Below are 13658 nucleotides of genomic sequence, written 5' to 3'. Positions count from 1 at the left end.
CATCAGTCGAGTCGTTGTCGTTATCGTCGTTGTCAGTATCATAGTTGAGGGGTTTACCCGTGGGTACTACCTACAAGTGAGAACTGAGCGCAGACAAGCGAGGACCAGTTAGAATGGGCCAGAACAAGCACGGACAAGCAAGGACAAGTCAGAATGAGTGAGGACGAGTTAGAACGGGCTAGAACGAGCGAGGATGAGTCAGAATGGGCAAGGACAAGCGAGGACGAGTAAGAACAGGCAAGAACAAGTCAGAACAAACAAGGACAAGTCAGAATGGGCCAGAATGAGCGAGGGCGAGTCAAAACGGGCCAGAACGAGCAAGGATGAGTAAGAATGGGCCAGAATGAGTAAGAACGAACAAGGATGAATCAGAACAGGCCAGAACGAGTGAGGGCGAGTCCAAACGGGCCAGAACGAGCAAGGATGAATCAGAACGAGCAAGGACAAGTCAGAACGAGTCAGAACGGGCGAGAACAAGTCAGAATGAGTGAGGGCTGAGTGAGAACAAGTGAAAACGACATTCTGAGAGCAGAACATGGCCATGGCACCATCAGCGTCGAGTAAGTAGGTCGAAAAAGATATCACGCACATCCTGACAGTGTGCGGGAAGGTTGTAATTACTACTAATTAGTGAAAATGAATGAAAAATAAAGAAAAAAATCTGCGAGAGGGTGTGAGAGGGTGCAGGCAGAGGATATTGATGGTGAGCGGCGGCTGGCGAGTCGTTGCATGTTGATGCCGTCGTCTATAATAGTTGCATGATGAGGGTCGAGTTTGAGAGTATAGAGTACTAGCAAAAGTTTGATTAAAGTAGTACATGTAATGCGGGACTTAACAAATTTGAAAGTAAAATACCAAGCAGTGTGTGAAATTGCTCTGCCTGGGAGAGGTTTGCTGTGAGCGCTGTCCCTCTGTGGGTTACTGTGGGAACTGTCGAAAATGTTGATGTCTGTGACGAAATTTGTAGTTTACTGATGTATAACGGTCATCACTGCTGATCACAAATGGCCCTAGTCTAGGGTTCGGAATGCATTCCGATGCATTCCGAACCCTAGACTAGTAGTTCCAAACAGGAATTTCAATATAATACCATTATTTTCTCCCCATTTAACAGTCGTGACGCTACCACGTCATTAAATTTACATTTTACGACAGATAACTTTGTCCCACCAATCGCGTCGCTCCATCACCAACGCCGTAAGCTCACCGTAAGCATCAAACTTCTTTCTGACAAGCGAAAATTATGGGTCTTTTGCTGATGCGTGGCGCCCCGATCATTACTACGGTGATGCCTTCGTATCTCCACTGCGAGCTCAGGCTGTGCTTCAATTACTACATGTGACAGGTGTACCCTCCGAGCCCGCACTGCAATGCGCTAGCTAATCAATACTTAAATGCCTTGTGGGATTTAGAGATTATAGTTAACAACTTGAATGTCTTCCTCAACGCAGCCTTCGGACATTATCATCGGGAGGACATTCGGGGCACTTTTTATTGGGGTTACCATTGCAGCAGTGTTCGTAAACGATTTGCTCGTTACGCAGTCAAAGCTGTGTGTTTCTTGTCGTCCTGACTTATTTTGCGGAACAGTCTCTTTGGTCTAAGCTGCGTTCAATCTTTCGTTTACTTTCAGACACATAGGGACCCAGGGACAACATTCTATAAGTTGGTTGTACGTTTGTACCACCTTCTGTTAGTCCTGTTATTAATGCCATGTCAGGTCATCTGTCTCTGGTAGGCATTCTTTCGAGTTGCAATTATCGAGCGCATCCAGATTACGGAGTTCCCTGAAATTTTAGGATACTCGATGCTCTGCACCTGGCCTTCATTGTCCACTGCGTCTATTATTACCTAGTGAGCAACTATGCAAACATCACTGCGCCCATGGATGTTGTATGGAGTTTTAAGGTGGGTTCTTACTTTTGTCTTCCGTGCAGCCCTTACTATGATATTGATGGGCTTATGCAGCTTCAGATACTATTCGAGGTGAGTTGTATTTGCTAAGCTCTTGTGATGTGCCTCAGTCACGCACTCTACAGGTTCTAATCATTCAAGGGGTACATTCGTATGTTTCATTTGCAGAATGTGATGTGCGACATCTAATTAATACACTATCGTACCATAGCCTGTATCTTTATCGCATATGGATAGGTCTGTGTTTCCCTGTCGATAAATTTATACGACTGATGCAATGTACTCAGTCAGCCAAGGCCGATCAAGAATTCTCCCCATCATAGTAGTAGGTTTACAATTGATATAGATTCTACAGCATTTCATTCTGTTGATTCGTTGTTAGGGCATAGTCATAATGTCAAACTCAGGTAGGTTTATTACACGGAAATGCTCTTTTGTTCGATCTTGAAGATCCCTTCAGGTGTTGCCATCGGTAATTGTTTAAACGATGTTCTTGTTGTTGGCTCATCATTTTAACCCGATGTTAGCCCTTATTTGGGCCTTGTGAGTGAAACTTGTACTCTCTAGCTACGCGAAGTGCTGACAGAGAATAGATATCAGTGCAGCATGTTCTCGGAGTTGAACAAAATCGAGTGGGCGACATTCTTGACTTTGGGCACGATAACTTTTGCCGACGTCGTTATCGCATCATCACTATGCTACCTCCTGGCTACCTCCCGTACTGAGTTTTCTAGGTAAGGAGCGGTCCATTCGTTACTTAGCTCTGATATACTACTAATACGAAATATGTAGCACCAATTCCCTGATAACAAGGCTCATGGTTTACATCATTAACACCGGATGTCTCACGAGGTATTATTCCTCCTTGCAGACCATTCCATATCTTGGACTCATATTTCATGCAGCATGTGTTCGATGGCAGCTATAATCACAGTAAGCTTCCGGAGATTGTATTGTCCATCTCTTCTCTGAGAGTCTACAGTGCGCAGTCATGCCGACCAACTTCATCTTTGTCGCTATTGAATTTTTACTGGCTAAGTGTATGACCAAGGCTGTTTCCTGGAATCGTGCTGACCAGCGGTCCTATTTCAAGTATATGTCAACTCGTACCTCGCACTCTTGAACGCACGATACTATACGGAGGTTAACACAGACACTAACAATTCTGACACGTTCCACAACCGCCACGGGGTCTACCGCCCGGAACTGCACGTTAGGGCGTTGGATGATGATGAGCTCCAGGTATCCCGGAAGGACTTGTTTAAACATCTCGATGATACTGTGCATCCTTCTCGATCTGTCAAGGTCAGTGCTAGCTCTTGTGTCATTGATGACTTGATGACATGCTTTAGCCACAGGAGCCGGCTCTTGCAGTGACAACGGAGATGAATTCTTTCTCGTCTGTGTGATGGATGAGCATGCGTATAGTATTGTCTATCCGTCTTCTTGCGAGCTCTTATCAAATTGGAACGAGAGAGATCGATCTAGTCCACTATATCAGTTTCCGTAGGCTAAATGTATCACCGCCAGCTTAGAATTATATATATTAGGTCATTCGAGATAACTTGCGTAGAAAGAGTTTTTTTATGTCCAATTGAGAGGTGCACTCTATGTAGGACATGTAGAAAGAGTTGATCTACAGTACTAGCGACTTTTCATGGCAGTAGTCACTAGTGGTGGGTGTGGTATTAGTTTGATGTGAGTTGTTGATTCAATTCTTCCAATACATCTCAGCCCACTCTTCGTCCAAAATACCCATGCTCAAACTATCTTCCCAATGGCCATCGATCCAGTTTGCTCGTCGCTTCCTACCCTCTTCCTTGAATCCGCTGCCTCAAGTCATCAGTTTTTATCCTGTAGCATTGTATGAATTGCCTCACATTTTCTTGTAAACCGCGATGGCGGCTTCATTTCCCTCCAATACACTCAACGAGATGCGTTGAACTCCCAGCGCTCTGAACGCATGATCTACAGTAAATTTCGTCGCCTCCGTGCCATAACCCTTTCCCCAAAACTTTGGAAGCATCGATATCCCGAACAATCCATCCCGGTTCTTCACAGGCTCTACCACTTTGATACTGCATTGCCCCATGAATTGTCCCGTTTCCCTATGGACGATGGTGAACCAGATGGTCGAGTTCTCTGCGAGAGTTTTGAGGAACTCTTTGTATTTCGTTGGTCGCGGAGCAATGGGTTCGGCAGTCACCCCTCGCATAACGCGAGCATCGTTGCGGAGCGCGAGAAGATTATCTAGGTCGTCGTCTTCAAATCCACGTAGGACTAGGCGCTCTGTTGTGAACATGACTGCGGGTCGGTCTTCATCGGCACCTTCAAACGCGTGACTATTATAACTCTGCGGTCTCAAATCCCCAAAGGCAAGTTTGTCCCAGCTTCTAGCCTGATTGCCGTATGTGGGGCAATTCCTGCCAAGGTCCTCATTGGCTAGTGAGCCAGTCTACTCCTCACAACTGCGAGAGTCTATCGCATTATTGAACCCTGTAACTTCAAGTTGTCCCGAGAGTTGTAGTTTCCACCAGGACGAGTCCACAGAGCATAAACTATAATTAGATGGCGGGAGAGACTAGTTTCCCATAGCGGTCTCGTAGACCCTTATGGGCACCGAGAAGTGCTGCCCGAGGTGATGTGGGGCCCATGGCCCCATCTGTACTTGCTTGCGCTTATGTAATAATATTAATTGAGCACGAGTGTCCAGCTTTCCATACACGTCATTCAAGTTGTCAAATTCATCTTAGCCTCGGATTTGGAGTCACGGGCAATCAAAACTGGTGTCATGCTAGCCTGATCATCTGATGTGCCACGGCTGATACGGCAACCAAACATGTGATAGATGTGCCTCCGTTATCAGCGGAACCATACGGTCCATACCAGTGCGCATCAGCGGCATCACAGGGTTTTTTTTTACATAAATCCAGTTGTCAATGACTCTGTTAGACACCTGCGCAGGATTCGCCACATCTGTAAGACCCCAGGTGGCAATGCACTGTAGCCTCACTTAACACCTAGACGCATTGCAGATTGCAACCAACAATGTCTTCCTCGGCGCAGGACCTCATCCCACAACTTGACATCGGGAGGACGTTCGGGGCACTTTTTATTGCGGTTACCCTTGCAGGAGTGTTCGTAACCGATTTGCTCGTTATGCAGCAAAAGCTGTGCGTTTCCTGTCGTCCTGACTTATTTTGCGGAACAGTCTCTTTGGTCTATGCAGCGGTCAAGCTTTCATCTACTTTCAGACGCATAGTGGCACAGGGATGACATTATATAAGCTGGCTGTACGTTTATCATCCACTTTCTATCAATTCTGCTCTGAACGCCATGTCAGGTCATCTGGCTCTGGTAGGTGTTGCCATTATCGAGCGCGTCGAGATTACGGAGTTCAACCCCTGAAACCTTAGGATACTCGATGCTCTGCACCTGGCCTTGATCACCCACTGCGTCTACTATTATCTAGTGATCAACTATGCAAACGTCAGTGAGCTCACGGAAATTGTATGGAGTTTTAAAGTGAGTTCTTACTTTGGTTCAGACTCGTAGTACTGTGATATTTATGGGTTTATACAGCTTCAGATAATCCTTGAGGTGAGTTGTATTTGCTAAGCTCTGCGGTGCACCTCAGTCACGCACTTCTACAGGTTTTCATTGTCTATGGGGTAAATCTGTAAGTGGAATGTGACGTGCAACCTATAATTAATACATAATACATTCTTGCACCATAGCCTGTATGCTTACCGCATATGGATAAGTATGTGTCTCCCTATCGATGTATTTCTACGACTGACGCGATATATCTAGTTAGCAAGGGCCAATCAAGAACCCTCAGGCTCCCTATTATAGTAGTAGGTTTATAATTGATATAAGTTCTACAGCATTTCATTCTGTTGATTCCTTGTTAGGGCATAATCATATTCTCAAACTCAGGTAAGTCTGTTAGCTGGAAATGCTCTTCGTTCGATCTTGAAGACTCGGATCCCTTCAGGTGTCGCCATCGGTAATTGTTTAAACGATGCTCTTGTTGTTGGCTCATCATTTTAACCCAATGCCAGCCCTTATTTGGGCCGTGTGAGTCAAACTGTGTACTCCCTAGCTACACGAAGTGCTGATAGTGTGTAGATATCAGTGTCATGTGTTCTCGGATTTGCTTAATGCCGAATGGACGACGTTCATGACTTTGGGCTCGATTGCTTTTGCCGACATCGTTATCGCATCATCACTATGCTACCTCCTGGCCACTTCCCGTACTGGATTCTCTAGGTAAGGAGCGGTCCATTCATTACCTGGCGCTGAGATACTACTGATACGAAATGCTTAGTACCGATTCCTTGATAACGAAGCTCATGGCTTATATCATTAATACCGGCTGTCTGACGAGGTATTCCTCCTTCAAGGCTATCCCATATCTTGATTAATATTTTATGCAGCATATGTTCATTGGCAGCTATAATTACGGTAAGCTTCCAGGGATTGTATTGTCCATCTCTTCTCTGAGGACCTACAGTGCGCAGTCATGCCGACCAACTTCATCTTCCTCGCCATTGAATTTTTATTGGCTAAATGTATGGCTAAAGCCTTTTCCTAAAATCGTGCTGACCAGCGGTCCTATTTCAAGTATATGTCAACTCGTTCCTCGCACTCTTGAACGCGCGATACTACACGCAGGTTAACTCAGACACGAACAATCCTCACCCATTCCACAACCGCGGTAGGGTCTACCGCCCGGAGCTGCACGTTAGAGCGTCGGAAGACGAGCTCCAGGCATCCCGGAAGGACGTGCTTAAACATCCCGACGACGAAGCTGTGCATCCTTCTCGTTTTGTCAAGGTCGGTGCTAGTTCTGGTGTCATTGAGGACCTAATGACACGCTTTAGCCATGGCAGTCGATTGCAGTGACAACGGAGATGAATTCTTCCTTGTCTGTGTGATGGATGAGCATGGATGTAGTACTAGTGCACCTCACATCGTATCAACAAGTCGCCCACCACGATGTACATATACGCATACATTGATCTGAGTCGTGCAATTGTAGCGTTGCGACTGCAAATATGTGGGATGGGGCCTGACAAGCGACGTCCAATGACCTTGAAAATTCCACCCTAGTTCTGTAACATAGCGGATCAAGCTCAGTACTTTTCATATGCTTCTCGACTATAGTGGCGTGGCATGATGCATCCTAAGCAATCCCCGGAAGAATCAAGAACCTCAAAAGATGGTCGAGATTGATTTCGCAGAGAATACCTTTTCTCGATGATCTGATCCGAAAGAGATCAAGCAAATGTCGATCGTGATTTCAATCCACTGTGAAAAATGAACATGCGTGGACTGATTGCTGGACTCGGTGATGATCATTCTCCTGACGGGAAGGCATCATGTGGTTCTCGAACCTCGAAAGGTGGTGTGGGAAAGTACGTTGATTGGCGGAGTTGGCCGAAAGAGAAGGAAACAGGAAACGGGGGTAGAAGGGCAATACAGTAGAATATTCGTTTTCGCACGAAGTGAAGTTAATTCGACCTAAGGTCGTTGAAAACGCAAGTCGCGAGGTGTTGACCTCAGTAGATGTGTCTGAGATAGTGACCATTAGAGCCAGTTCGGTAACCCAAGGTAAGGTGAGTTTGCCACCTTGAAACGATTATATAATGTTGGCATGGTGGTCCCGGTTTGAAGCCTGATGACGGAGCTTGAACTTCCCTTTGACATGTCTGCATGCATACCTCGGTATACGACTAAAGATCTACGAGATTGGAATGACATCTGGGCTAGTGTCGTGTCTATAGTGTTATCTGCTCAAGTCCACATTCTTTCTATGGCTCAGCAATCATCTCATGCAGACAGGGTGGTCTGGACTGACACAGAGACTGATCAGCTTGTCCAATACCTGTATGACAATCGGGAGAAGGTCGCTGACACCGGTAACTTCAAAGATGTAACATACAATGGTGCTGCAGAGGCTATTGCTGCGCACCTGCAGCAGGGTCCACAGAAGACTGGAACGATGTGCAAGACGAAATGGGGAGCAGTAAATCATATACCAATATATCGCTTAGATATAGACTGATTAGATATTGTATAGTTAAAACAGATCTATAACGCTATTCAGAAGTATCACCAGACGTCTGGTGTCCACTGGGATAATGTCAGAGGAGCCAATATCACGGGCAGGGGTGCAACCACGGTATGGAACGAATATATTACAAAGAAGGTATGTCCGGTTCACAGTGTCATCTACATTTTGTACTGGTAGCTTACTGTTTTATATCTAGGGAAATTCGCACATGCGCCCTTTTCGTGTATCGGGATGGAGATACTTTGAGCAAATGGATGATATCATACCAAAAAACAGTGGCGCGCGAGGGCATACCGGGTACCAACCGCATACAGCTCCCCCTCCCTTAAGCTCAAGCTTCCGCGCTAGCATACCAGCAGCTGAAAATCATACCATGGGCGCCACCATTGCTACTTCTAGTGTCAGTGCTGCTCCTGCTGGTCCCAGCGCCACCCCTGCAGTGGTTGCCCCTACTTCTATTCCTACTTCTCGACGTCCCGCCTCTATTGACAGCAATAACACCCTTTCCACATCCTTAGTATCTTGGCCTAGCTCCAAACGCTCTCACTCTGACATGGTTCAAGAGTCAACTACCTCACTTCCTTCTACCTCGGTTTCTATGCGAGACGAAGACCCTCAGATGCCGCTGCCTCCCTCTAAGCCAGGCTCTCTCAAAAGAGCAAAGACAACATCAGGCCGTGCACAGACTCGGAGCGGTGCCACTGGGGGTAGTGGTACAGCGGATGTCAAGATGTCGAAGACCACCACTGCCGTAGCTGTGATGGGGTTCCAGAGCTCTGTTAACCGCTTAACGGATGTGATTTCTGAGCGCATGGTCTATCCCGAGGATCGGGTGATGGACCAGCGCTCAAGGGCCATGCAGATGTTGCAGGTTGATGATGCTGACTTGCCATTCGCGGAGCGGCTTATGATGCAACAAGTTTTTGCTATGGACCCTGCAGCTACTGACATATATACACAAACCACTGACAAGGAGATGCACCATGCTTTCATTATCTCAACGGCCCAGCGGTTGGGAATCCAACCTATGATACTGCCTCCTGGGTCCAATTCTTAGCGGTACAATTGTCTTACTAGTTGCATGAATAAATGAATGAATTGTATGTGCTACTACATCTCGTTGTCACTGTCATCAAAGGAATCATCTGACGAACCCCACTGCTGCAAAATGCCTTGATAATCCTCCCACATGCAGCGCACGATACGTTCACGCGCTTCCTTCATGCTTCCATCCTCTTCAAACTCCTTTGTCTTGAGGGATCCCTTGGTGCTCAGGGTTATCATAATCGAAGTGTTCATCGTCATCCGCGTGCTCTCCTTCATCAGGTTTGTGGGCGCATATAAAGTTGTGAATCGCGCATAACGCGGCAGGTATACGTGCCTGGATGGTCATAGGATACTCAGGTGACAGTAAGAGAATGCGAAAACGGCGTTTTAACACGCCAAAGATGCACTCAATCACATTTTGAGCAGATGCGTGTCGCAAATTGAATAACTCTTCTTTATTGACTGGTCTGCAAACATAGAATAGATATTAGGAAGCTTCAAGTAAAAAGAAATAAAACATACCTGGTATTAGCACGCCCCCATTCAGCTAGATGATACTGGACACTGTGGTAGGGCACTAAGAGCTCGTGACACAAAGGGAACCCCGCATCTGCCAGAAAATACTTGCTGGGAGGGATATACAAGCCACCTGAACGAGCCTCATCATAAAGGTGTGCATCTGTAACGGATCCCTCCCAGCCAGTGAGAGCGTAAGAGAATGTGAGGTCGAAGTCGCAGGCGAAGAGACAATTTTGCAAAAGGAATCCTTTACGATTCCGATATGCAGGACGATCAAATGATGGGGGGTGAGCGTGGATGTGACTACTGTCAATCGCGCCAACAGTGTCCTTAAAATAGGGCCAGAGCTTAGGGTCATTACGGATCTTGTGTGGGGCGTGGTAGGTGTCGTCAGGAGAGTGTACATGATTGGTGTAGAATGGGGGAGATGCGAAAATGGTCAACATCTTGCGGAAATATCTACAATTAAGTGTGAGCTCGTTAGTATCATATATAACAATAACAATTGACTTACTTTGAGATGGTATCATTACACCGTTGAAAGCGCTCACCAACATGGCGGATGGTCAGTCCCGTAACACACGTGTATAGGAAGATGGCGAGTTGTTCTTCAAGGGAAACATAGCACGAATTTGCATGACCCAAGGTGTGAAGTTCCGCTATAAGCGAGTGAAATACATCTGTGTGCATCCCAAGTTCACAGTGCATACGCTCTGGGTGGCCCAAAATGAGCTCCATGACCCACCCTTGACCTGAGAGGGCCAATGTGTGATATGGCTCGGGTATAGAGTCTTCTAGCAAGGACTCTGTAGCAGTAAGAAGGACACTGACAACCAGTGCAATATGTTGGAGAATTCGTGCGTGATCTTGCTTGGATGCCCGACCACCTGGCGGCTGAGCAGCCTGAGCCAGAGTCAGCTGTTGGATTAATGGGTTGATGGCATCCATCAATACAGTGAGCAATGGTCTGATAGATCATCGATAACAAGTCTAGTACTACTGATATTCAATTGAGACTCAGTCATCGGCATCTACAACGCCGACATTATATAATCGTTTCAAGGTGGCAAACTCACCTTACCTTGGGTTACCGAACTGGCTCTTACATGATTGGTTCATCCTGGCATCACAAGGCACTGGTATCGAAGATGACGAGGGAGGGGGCCATCAGAAAAAAATAATATGAGCACCATAACTAGCAGGCTTCCGAACACAGCATCAGGTGACGACATGCTGCGCAACCCGCAAAGACGTTGGAGATTTGACGACATTGAGTTCGAAAACAGGCCGGAAGAAACATCTGAAGTAGTATAGTAGAGAGACGCGACTCCCCGTCGAACGTTGTTGCTACCATCTATTGATACGGAAAGATGCACATAGCGTCAGTTACGGACCTGAGCGCTTCATCCACACAGCACTTGGCGTAAAGTGAACACGAGGATAACACATGGGACGAACCTTTAAAAATACAGCTTAAACAAACAGGTGCTTAACTTCCTCGACTCCAATCTAAACGCCCACTAGTCGTTGGTAATCGAACATTGTGTTTGTCTAAACGGTGAATCTGGTGAGTGATACTCAAGAGTCTTCTGCAACGACCACCTGCTCACCAGCGACTTTACATACCCGCAAGGACCTCTTGCGCATTCTCGAACTACACCCGCAGCTCATATAGTTCCGAAGTTAACTTCTGGGTGATCGCCAATATTTGTGGTCGACAGACAACTTGCTCTTATTGAAAGATCACGGCGGACTTTTCTCGTGCACATATTGCACGATCTGCATACTTGAGACCTCCAGCGCTAACCATGTCTTCCCCTAGAGAGATGCAAGAGACGCCAGCGATCATGCCCCGCAGGACGATGCGAGGCCATACTGACAGGGTACAAGGTGTTGTGCACCTGCTTAAGGGACGACACATCATCACATGTTCGTGGGACGGCTCACTCCGACTATGGGACCTGGAGGGCAACGCACAGATAGGCGAGGACTGGCGAGATGGTGAGAAGGATGAAACGGTGTGCGGCATGACACTGTCGCCAAACGGCAAGACTATCGTTAGCGGAAGTAGCGATGGGAAAGTGAAGTTGTGGGACGTCGAGACGGGAAAGGTTGTTGCAAAGTGGACAGGGCACACTAAGGGAGTGGCATCAGTCTGCTGGAGTGTGGATGGTAAACGAGTAGGGAGCGGATCCTGGGACGGGACAGCAAGAGTCTGGGATGTCAAGACCGGAAAAACAATTCTGGAAATCAAGACCGGGCTCAAGTATGTGTACACGGTGATATGCTCGCCCGATAACACACAAATTGCCACTGGAGGATCCAACTTGAAGGACGGAGTAAGAATTTGGGATGCAAAGACAGGCAAACTGCTCGCCACACTCAAACACGATTGGATAGCTAACAGCTTGGCTTGGACGTCTGATGGAAAGAAGCTCATCTCCGCGTCAAAACGCCCAATTAGGATATTCGACACAGCCACTTGGGAGCAGATCGCCATTCTGAAGGGTCATAAACACGAAGTCTATGCCATCACCTTGTCTCAGAACGACCGCCTCCTTGCAAGTGCATCGATAGATGGAACAGTGCGTCTATGGAATCTCGACACCAACCTCATAATCGGACCACCCCTTCAACACGAAGGTTGGGTGAATTGCGCAGCCCTTTCGACTGATGGAAAAGTACTGGTCACTGGTCACTTGAAAAATGCGTACACATGGGACATTCACGCCATCCTCAAAGACGCTGGCCTTGAACACCTACTACCCATTCCTCATGTGAGTCTAAGTATTATGCTCTTCAAATCGCACTAATCTTCCACTTGCAGGTCCCAGCTCGAAAGTCATTGAAGGACGTACGTGCCTAGTTTCTTCATCTTTTCAACCATTCTAAGCTCGTCACTCTAGAGCAGTGCTACCCGACGTCCACCTATTCAAGCCCGTCGAATATCGCCAGGCTTTTTCGATGGCATGCAAAATGGCCCCCAGGTGAGTCGTCTTCATATTTGACTAGTTCTCGTTCTAACATCTGTACTCAGTCCTCCACGGCTCGTGTTACCCATCCTCGTTCTTCCGCATACCACCCTCGCAGCGCTCTCGCACCCTCTTCTGCGAATATACATGCCCTTCTCGAACGCTTTTCGTCCTTCTTCCACCACTCTCGATCCAATGCCGATGCAGCAACCGAACTCCAGCAACGCTCAAACCGGTCCATATTCTCTCGCGGTCCTCGCATTGTGGAAGTTGCTGCAGTACGGGACAAGAAGGTATGTCTTCTCGTCTATTTTCAATCACGGTGGCTCAATGATTTCTCTCAAGCCATTGGCTGTTGCTCCGCGGCAGGTACAAAAACAGTCACGCACACGCCCTCCTGGTACTAGTGCACCAGGTGCAACACCTGCCCAGTCACCACCCATTCCATGGTGGGCCCATATCATACTCTTTCTCTGCTGTGCATCACCTCGACAGGCGACACAAACACAGCCACAGCAGCAAAGCCAAGCGCATGGTCAGCAGGCCCAGGCCCGAGCGTCTTTACCGCATACTGAACCTACTGCCTCGGTGTCCACGACACTTCCTCCCCCTCCTACCACTACCCCACCAAATACAGCAGCGGTGCAGTCACAACTTCCTCCATTACGGGCTCGCCTCGTTCTTTTTCTCTGCTGTGTCTCCCCAACAAGCTAATGGTCACTAATACTGTAGGGTGTGGACCACTGTTTCGCATTTGCATACAGTTCTTGTGTACTATTATCTATTATCTCTTTCTTCCTACCTTTCGCTACTCCATCAGTATTGCTTCCCCGTCATGAGACTCATGTAGCGCATCGGACTCAATAATGTTAAATGTTGCAAGAAGAATGTTCCAAGGTACTCAACGAGGGTGAAAGTATACCAGAGGTATGCAGAGTTCACATCCGGACGAGCAAATGTCATGTCTCCTTTCAATGTTGATTGAAGGGTCTGGTTGACCAGTTATGCAAGCAAGCTAGTGACCTCAATCTCGACAATTAAACATATATAAGCAACCTCTTCCAGACGAAAGGTCGCAGTGGGCTATGCACGACGGTCGGCTTGTTTGGAGAAGCAGTCTCATACAA

At 47.2% G+C, this 13658-nt stretch overlaps 4 protein-coding genes across 4 annotated transcripts; 3 read left to right on the top strand and 1 right to left on the bottom strand.

The window, feature by feature from the left end:
• Nucleotides 1-1401: 1401 nt before the first annotated feature.
• Nucleotides 1402-3765, top strand: DFJ58DRAFT_246500 (uncharacterized protein). The gene is made up of 17 exons (XM_041379448.1): nucleotides 1402-1516; nucleotides 1591-1672; nucleotides 1721-1734; nucleotides 1800-1908; nucleotides 1969-1986; nucleotides 2040-2065; nucleotides 2126-2151; nucleotides 2202-2239; nucleotides 2297-2321; nucleotides 2375-2386; nucleotides 2442-2457; nucleotides 2508-2648; nucleotides 2707-2766; nucleotides 2820-2847; nucleotides 2897-2954; nucleotides 3008-3219; nucleotides 3273-3765. The coding sequence occupies exons 1-17, from the start codon at nucleotides 1434-1436 to the stop codon at nucleotides 3321-3323; spliced, it is 999 nt and encodes a 332-aa protein (XP_041246196.1). The 5' UTR covers nucleotides 1402-1433; the 3' UTR covers nucleotides 3324-3765.
• On the bottom strand, nucleotides 3626-4129 carry DFJ58DRAFT_657308 (acyl-CoA N-acyltransferase; the record flags this gene model as incomplete). The annotated part of the gene is made up of 2 exons (XM_041381970.1): nucleotides 3626-3743; nucleotides 3795-4129. 2 exons carry the CDS (start codon nucleotides 4127-4129, stop codon nucleotides 3626-3628), a joined length of 453 nt encoding a protein of 150 aa, XP_041246195.1.
• A 743-nt stretch (nucleotides 4130-4872) lies between these two features.
• Nucleotides 4873-6669, top strand: DFJ58DRAFT_776968 (uncharacterized protein). The gene is made up of 15 exons (XM_041389529.1): nucleotides 4873-5051; nucleotides 5126-5207; nucleotides 5258-5271; nucleotides 5331-5439; nucleotides 5497-5514; nucleotides 5568-5593; nucleotides 5652-5677; nucleotides 5728-5771; nucleotides 5829-5853; nucleotides 5912-5923; nucleotides 5979-5994; nucleotides 6046-6186; nucleotides 6245-6304; nucleotides 6354-6381; nucleotides 6431-6669. The coding sequence occupies exons 1-15, from the start codon at nucleotides 4963-4965 to the stop codon at nucleotides 6509-6511; spliced, it is 771 nt and encodes a 256-aa protein (XP_041246194.1). The 5' UTR covers nucleotides 4873-4962; the 3' UTR covers nucleotides 6512-6669.
• Nucleotides 6670-12210: 5541 nt separating this feature from the next.
• Nucleotides 12211-13432, top strand: DFJ58DRAFT_912711 (uncharacterized protein). Its single transcript, XM_041395288.1, has 5 exons — nucleotides 12211-12336; nucleotides 12387-12413; nucleotides 12466-12546; nucleotides 12597-12824; nucleotides 12877-13432. The coding sequence occupies exons 3-5, from the start codon at nucleotides 12524-12526 to the stop codon at nucleotides 13253-13255; spliced, it is 630 nt and encodes a 209-aa protein (XP_041246193.1). The 5' UTR covers nucleotides 12211-12336; nucleotides 12387-12413; nucleotides 12466-12523; the 3' UTR covers nucleotides 13256-13432.
• The last annotated feature ends 226 nt before the right edge of the window (nucleotides 13433-13658 follow it).

The sequence above is a fragment of the Suillus subalutaceus genome (genome assembly GCF_016647625.1).
Source record: "Suillus subalutaceus strain FC151 chromosome Unknown DFJ58scaffold_28, whole genome shotgun sequence".
Classification (NCBI taxonomy): Eukaryota; Fungi; Basidiomycota; class Agaricomycetes; order Boletales; family Suillaceae; genus Suillus; species Suillus subalutaceus.
The sequence above is the reverse complement of the archived record's forward strand: the minus strand, read 5'-3'. Positions and strand labels throughout refer to the sequence as shown.

What these genes read in the sequence shown, in the direction of transcription:
- DFJ58DRAFT_776968 (XM_041389529.1), top strand. Translation starts at nt 4,963, where the DNA reads ATGTCTTCCTCGGCGCAGGACCTCATCCCACAACTTGACATCGGGAGG. An exon ending in ATTGTCTATGGGGTAAATCT is followed by an intron (nt 5,594 to 5,651) that starts GTAAGTGGAATG and finishes CTTGCACCATAG; the next exon opens with CCTGTATGCTTACCGCATAT. An exon ending in TCCCGTACTGGATTCTCTAG is followed by an intron (nt 6,187 to 6,244) that starts GTAAGGAGCGGT and finishes CGAAATGCTTAG; the next exon opens with TACCGATTCCTTGATAACGA.
- DFJ58DRAFT_912711 (XM_041395288.1), top strand. Translation starts at nt 12,524, where the DNA reads ATGGCATGCAAAATGGCCCCCAG. An exon ending in GCATGCAAAATGGCCCCCAG is followed by an intron (nt 12,547 to 12,596) that starts GTGAGTCGTCTT and finishes ATCTGTACTCAG; the next exon opens with TCCTCCACGGCTCGTGTTAC. An exon ending in CTGCAGTACGGGACAAGAAG is followed by an intron (nt 12,825 to 12,876) that starts GTATGTCTTCTC and finishes ATTTCTCTCAAG; the next exon opens with CCATTGGCTGTTGCTCCGCG.
- DFJ58DRAFT_246500 (XM_041379448.1), top strand. Translation starts at nt 1,434, where the DNA reads ATGTCTTCCTCAACGCAGCCTTCGGACATTATCATCGGGAGGACATTC. An exon ending in GGGGTTACCATTGCAGCAGT is followed by an intron (nt 1,517 to 1,590) that starts GTTCGTAAACGA and finishes TTTGCGGAACAG; the next exon opens with TCTCTTTGGTCTAAGCTGCG. An exon ending in TCCCGTACTGAGTTTTCTAG is followed by an intron (nt 2,649 to 2,706) that starts GTAAGGAGCGGT and finishes CGAAATATGTAG; the next exon opens with CACCAATTCCCTGATAACAA.